The 7,004-nt window shown below is 36.7% G+C and overlaps 1 protein-coding gene across 2 annotated transcripts; it reads right to left on the minus strand.

The window, feature by feature from the left end:
• Positions 1-2,370: 2,370 nt before the first annotated feature.
• On the minus strand, positions 2,371-5,840 carry APC3 (Mitochondrial substrate carrier family protein). Of its 2 annotated transcripts, XR_015907349.1 has the most exons (6): positions 5,578-5,829; positions 4,810-5,408; positions 3,324-4,106; positions 3,113-3,203; positions 2,549-2,966; positions 2,371-2,463 (listed from the first exon to the last, which is right to left on the minus strand). XR_015907349.1 is itself a non-coding variant. In XM_016334162.3 (5 exons), exons 2-5 carry the CDS (start codon positions 5,258-5,260, stop codon positions 2,774-2,776), a joined length of 1,518 nt encoding a protein of 505 aa, XP_016189648.1. In that variant the 5' UTR covers positions 5,261-5,408; positions 5,578-5,840; the 3' UTR covers positions 2,460-2,773. The 2 variants fall into 2 exon arrangements, 1 of the variants encoding a protein (XP_016189648.1); XM_016334162.3 differs by having other exon boundaries at positions 2,460-2,966; positions 5,578-5,840.
• Positions 5,841-7,004: the final 1,164 nt, after the last annotated feature.

The raw sequence follows: 7,004 nt of genomic DNA on the forward strand, positions 1-7,004 counted from the left end.
AAAAAAAAAACATCACCAAAGTGGCAGTGTGTTTTCTATATATAGTGGAGACAAGCAAAGCCTAGTCATGGCACTTGGTGGAGGCTTTCTTCATTTGTTCCAATATCATATAATAACCTATAATAATCAGAAAAGCAAAGCATTTGCGGTAAGCACAAGAGAGAAGCAAAACAAAACAAAGCTTTAAAGTTAAAAAGCATACCAACAAGGAGTCAAGGAGATGGAGCTGACCACATAAGGTATATTATTATGTTTATGATGAATAGTACCCTTAATTGCTATTCCTCTCTTAGTAATCATGATAGAATGTGAGATTCCAGTAATAGAAGTCAAATTAATCTTTTAATCCTTATGCTAGTTGTCGTACTCTTGAAGAAAAGTTTAGTATTGGCAATGCTTTCTTAAGAAATGTATGATGAATTTATTTTGCATCGTATATTAAACTCATCCATAACTCTGCGATTTTCACTTTAAGTACAACCATACACAATTTAAATATCATGCACTAACTTGAAGATTTTACCAATCCCACTAATAAAGAATTAGTGCAAATTGGGAAGTTTAGAAAGCATTTGGTCCTACCAATTGGACGGTGCCAACCCATTGTTCCCCATATATAAAAGGCCTAGTGCATATCTACCCCCATCTTCTATCTTTACACTTGTCAACTTCCTTGTTTTATAATAACTGCTTTTAACAACCTTTTTATTACTATACCATTTTGCAAATTAATTATTATGAATTTATATATAAATATAGATATTATTTAATTAATTTTTAATATGTATTTTATATTTGAATATATATTTTATAAAAATCATTGATTTTTTGTACATAGATAATGACGTTCCTTTTTTTCAACCTTTGTTTTCTCAACCTTATCTAGTCTACACATGGAGTAACGTGGCTCAATGGCCTCTCTTTCTCCCACCCTCGATAAAAATGTTGTTGAGAATTTGTCCAAAGCAGAAGAACAATAATATTCTTAAATTATCAGTGATAAGCATCAAGGACCTTGAGAGGAAAATTAAATGTGATTCTTTCTATTTTATAATCATGTATTGCTGCTGATCTGTTATCTTTTGTCTGCTTTTTTTCATGCCCCAAAATTCTGGAAGCCTAAGCTATAGAATGCATATAAATGCATGAATATGAGAGACATCCATTGCCCTTCTTCATTCCAAGTGCAATCTAGTCCACAAAGCTAATAGCTACAACCCTCAAGGATATGGAGAAAGAAGAAAATGAAGAAGATGAAGATGGATAACTGGAGCAGTTTCAGTTTGACCATGATGCTACTCTCTTTTTGAAGAGAGAAGTATGAACAAGGCAAGTCATAGGATGATGCTAAGGGAAGGCAAAGCCTTTCTTCCGGATTCAACTCATGAAGCTGCTGCACCACTCTGCTGCAGTTTCACCCTACAATCAATGTTTGAAATGTTGATTGGTATGGGGCTTTTATTTGGTGTTTTATGTTTCTCTTTTCTCCCCATTCTTTAAACTCTAATCACTTTGCATATGCTTGCTTGACTTAGAAGCCACATCTGTTCACGTGTGTGTCAAAGAAGGCAAGCAGCAGAAACAATAGGAGGTAGTGAATGATTTTATGAATAGGGATTGTGGTATTTGCCTTTGTTTTTGTTGTAAGCCATCAATAAAAGATGTAATCTATTTCTTGGGTTCATTATCCATGCTTATCTGTTTTTATCTGTCGTGGCATGCCCATGATTAAGTTTGTTATTTTATTTTATTTTCTAATGGTTCCATATTTTGTAACGTAATTTAGGCCCAGGGTATGCCAAATAGAACAAGGTTTTTAAACTTAAAATTTTACCTAAATGCATAGTTTTTAATAACTTGTAAGTAAGCATGGTTCATATTATGTATCACTAATCTGTAAGTCCATGTAAATCCGAACATAATGATACTATACAGCTGACCACGCTCCCAATATGATGTGATGGGGAAAACAATAATTAACTCATTATGCAGGGCGCACCAAATACTTACACAAACTAAAAGCCAACAATGAGGGGTAGATATTAGACAATTCAGATAGTGACACTGGGAAATAAAAATGTTCAGTTAGTGTTTCGTTATGGCATTATAAAGTGCGGTCATAAGTGCTTCTTTTTTATATTATTCTTGGTTCACCAGACCGGAATCCCAAACTCATATTTATTTAGAGGTTTGAAGTCTAAGCTATTATTTGCATGAAATCTAAGAATGTTAAGTGTTAGTAGTCTCTATCTTTGTATCCTTTTTTCAACAAATGAAGTTGCACTTACAGTTGCATAACCAAATACATTACAATGGAAACGAATCTGACCAATCAAATATTCACTGGCAAGACCATAAGAACTCCTCAGATGAAAGGATAAACATATCTTCATTTTTTACCGTGGGAAAATGTATTCTGGGCAAAGTATAGTAGAAAAATGTCATTGTTACATTTCCTCTGATCTGAAAAAAGAATAATTTGATAACTTTATCTAATCATATACCACAGTAAACTATATGATAAGAATAAAAGATCATATTGCCATACCTCATATAAGGCAACAAACAAAGCCTTAGTTCAGATAAGCATGGGGAAAAACTTTCTGACTACAAAATCGTGTTTTAATATTATCCTCACAAGAATGGCTATATATGTAATAATGCCTAAGGATTAGTGTATATCTCTTATCAATTTCGTCACCATCAACCATCTAAAGGTTCCCTATAATACTTTGATATTAGCTCAATTGTCTAGGCAATATAACTAACAACTCTACTCAAGATCCAGACTCTTCTTCATACTTTCATAAACCATATAAGTAATGCTTGCAGCAGGCACAACTTTGAGGAGATTTGGAATAAGTCCCTTGTAGAAGCCTCGGAAGCCTTCATCCTTGAGGGTTTTCCAAAATACATCAGACATTCCCTTGTATGCTGTGGAACTGTTGGAACGTTGTGCCTGCAGTCTGAGATGCATGATCATGTAATGTCAGCAAGGAGCATACAAAGAAAAAATGAAAACAATAAATCTTGTTTTCTATTTTATTTCCTGCTTTCAGTTTTTCTTCACAAAGTTATAAAAACGAACAACAACAAAAATGAAAACTGATACCTCGTACGAATAACCTGCAAGGGATAGACACAAGTAGCCCCAAGAGCTCCTGAAATTGTCCCACATCCCAGTTGTACTAGAGGACCAGGCTCTATGAAAGGGAAAAGACAATAAAAAGCTTTAAATTATCATTTAAATAGTTACATCTGGTATATAGAACAAAGCATAATAATTTGCAAGTTCAGAAGTTAATGCAGCTGTAATATCATACCACTATCAACAAGAATATATCTCTTGGATATCTCTTTCAAGGTGTCATAAGCAGTGAGATCAATGCCCGCATAAGGAATCATCCCAAGAAGGGATGGAACAAGACCTCTGTAGAAAGCCCGAGGTCCCTCTTGAACCCAAATATCCCTTGTAAGTGTTCCCAGCTTCGGAACCCTTCCGCCTTCAGAAGCACAAGTCTGCAACCTAGTTTTGACAAGATCCATGGGATAGATAGCCATCTGTGCAATTGCACCGGCAGTACCACCTGCCAGAAGTCTTCCAGCTGTACCAATATCTGACTTGTTCTCGTTGCCGTTACTTATTACATTTTTCAGCATCTCATAAGCATAGAACTTGATGGCACTTTCTGGTGCTACCTTCACAACATTCAATCCATTACCTCTGAAAAACCCTAGCCAACCATCTTGTTTCCATATCTTCATTATTGCAGGCATAATTGAAGCACGTCCAGTCTCAATTTGTAAGACCACCTTCAGGCGATCAAGAGGAGCAGTTGCTGTGCGAGAAGCAGCTCCCGCTATCCCCCCAGCAATGAAATATTTGCTCCTATGCACGTGCTTGCTAATGCCTTCGGGAATGACTGCTTGTTCTCCAATGTCAACAAGGCAAACCCTTTCCCAATGCTGGTATATGTTTTCGATGGTAGCTTCATGAGGATAAAGTAGAAGAAAGTCTCTCCATTCTTCAAAAGTGATAATCCCATTATTATCCTTATCGACATGCTCCACAAAGCGAGCAAGCTCCTCCTCATCCAGTTCAATACCTGCAACATGGAAGCTGCGTAGGCTTATGATAAACACTACGAGAGAACAATAGAACAAAAGGGTGGTAAATGCTCCCACAAAAGGCACAAAGGAATGCCACCCTGGAAACTTGTAAAAATTATAAAGACCTAGTAGATTCTCCAATGGAAAAAGTGAACCAGTCTCCATTAATCCCAAGCACTATTCAAACCTAAAATTATTGCCAAATTTCTTCATTAGAAATATTGTATAACCAACACAGGATTACGCTCTAAAATAAGACAAATTCATAAGGGTTCACCAGCGAAGATATCTACACTTCCCACATGCCCGGTCAAGTGAGTGATCCATTCCCTCAGAATCTCAACCATTTTCCTACATTAATCCTTGTGAGAAATAACCCCCCCCCCCCCCCCCCCCAAAAACAAAAAACAAAATAAAGAAAAACTCCTTGTCAGTTGTCACAATCGCATAATCCACCTATCCAATTACAGCAACTCTAAACTTCCAGTACTAAACAAGCTTTCAAAGACAGTGCAGAGTTTAATTTAGTGTCATGAAAATGTCAACTTGCATTGGCCCAGACCCAGAAAAGGAAAACGGTAACCAACAGTAGGCAACAACAAGAACACACTTAATTACATCACTAGCAAAAGTACTAATAAGGAGAGAGCATAAGAAACTTAAGTAAGAAAATCAAAATGAGAGGCTAAGAATAAGTACCAGCCTTAACAAGTGCATCCCAGAGCTCTTCAGGGAGAATGCAGCCATTGTGCTCAACATCAATGGCCTGGAAAATTCGATAAAGCTCCAACTCCTTGTCATCCATGTAACGCCTGAAATCATGGTAATCGATCCTTCCATCCTTATCAGCATCGCAAACCTTGAAGAGGTCCTTGGCGTACTTGTACTCCGGCGGTATCTGAAGTGCCGACAAACCCGCCTCAATCTGCGCATAATCCAAGTAACCATTGTTAGCGCCATCGAAGAAATTGAAGAGGCTCCGAATCCGAAGATCCCTCTCTTCCTTCGTCTCGCGCAGTGCCAGAAGCACGTGATCCATTGATACCGGACCCTGTTTCTTTGCCGGGTTGGAACCGCCGTGAGCCGCCGTGGATTTCGCCTTCGGAAAACCCACGTGCTCCATGTCTATGGCTTGTCCTGCCCCAGACATGACCTTTTTTCTGATTTTCTTTTTTCGGGTTGAATTTTTCAAGACCGATGGGAGACCCAATTGAGCATTTGAGTTTGGAAGTGGAGAAAGATTCCAACTTTGGGTTCAGATCTGAAGTAGAACTTTGTTGGGTTTGATGGGTCAAAATCTGGTAGTCGTAAAAGACCAACCGAAAGAGAAATAAGGGATTTGAATTGAATAGAAAGGTCAAACGATATAAAGAATAAAAAATAATTAAAAAAGAAGAAGAAGCTAATAGTGAAGAAGAAGAAGAAGAAGAAGAAGAAGGAGGAGGAGGAGGAGAAAACGGAAGGTACCTGATGAATGAAATTGAAGCTGAATTTGGCGATGACGGTTTCAAGTTATGCATCGAAGACTAATATCGTCGTCGTCATCAATTTTTTATTATGTACGTGGTGGTTTGTGTGTGTGAAATAAGGAGAATGCGTTATGCGTTGGTAACTAAGGAATTAATATTTTGAAATGAAATCAGAATAATTAAAAAGGAAGTGTGGCGTTTAGGAGTGAGTTGTCCGATAAGGAAATAAAGCCAAGTTGAATTTGTGAAATAAATAATTGTAATATGATATATGATATATCATATATGGGTCTTTGATAATGGGGTTGGGGGTTGATGATGGAGCTAGCTAGAGAGAATGAGAGGGGGATATTGTTGGATATTCCTCTCCAACTATCTGGACTACTATTTTCTCCCAAATCTTTTTCAACTTTTAGCTATTACTTTTTTTTAACTACAATTCCCTTTCTTATCTTTTCTTTAATTATTATTTTTTTTGGTAAGTTTCTTTAATTACTTATCTTTTTTTATTTTAACTATCTTCACACTATTGATGGTTTAGGCTTAGGCTTAGATATTTTTGTATATATATCACTTTATGACTTATGAGTGGGATTTTTTTCGTTTATAAAATAAAATAATTAATTACTTTTTTAGAAAAAAAAATTTTTAATTTTATTTTTAAGGATACGATTATTTTTTTGGGGATTAGAGCAAGTTCGCCGCACTCCGGTTGAGTTCAGAAATAAAAGTAGGTCTATTAAAGAGAAAGATCAGGTAGCTACAATTTCTCTGTTTACTTTCTTTCTCACTATTAACATTGTCGCTACGATGTCAGGAAATCCATTATTATCCATTCATTACGATGGTGAAATAGTGGATGATGAAGAAGGTTCAATTGTCTTTAGATTGGGTCAACCGATAATTATCTATATGACAGCGGAAGTCAACAGTTTAACAGTTTTGAAGAATGTAATATTGCATTCCGTTGAATAGCAGAAATCTAAAAGGGTGAAAAAAATTTACTACAAATATCCGACCGAGTTAGATGACAATTTGTTTTATAAAAGGTATATTATAGTTGTGTTGTCTTTGTCTCTGTTACTACTATATTTATCAAACCATCGTTGTGAGCGATATTTCTATTGTTTTGAATTAGGTACCGGTTGCACGACGACGAGGACGTACGGCTTATAAGGTCGTGGCACAACCGATGGACCAATATTCATCTGTTGGAATTATACGTGTTTCTTGTTGACTTTGGTGGCCGAGGATCATCTGCAGATACTGTCGATGATAGTCCGACGGGTGGAGTTGTAAGACGAACTATCAGAAGGACGATGGTGGATCTAAATATGCCACTCGAGGGTAGTCAGGAGGGATCTAATGTTGAAGTTCGTAATGTTGACTTAATGGATGACGGGCTTGAAAGTCATGATGGTTCTG

The sequence above is a fragment of the Arachis ipaensis genome, chromosome B3, assembly GCF_059453495.1.
Source record: "Arachis ipaensis isolate K30076 ecotype BB chromosome B3, ASM5945349v1, whole genome shotgun sequence".
Classification (NCBI taxonomy): Eukaryota; Viridiplantae; Streptophyta; class Magnoliopsida; order Fabales; family Fabaceae; genus Arachis; species Arachis ipaensis.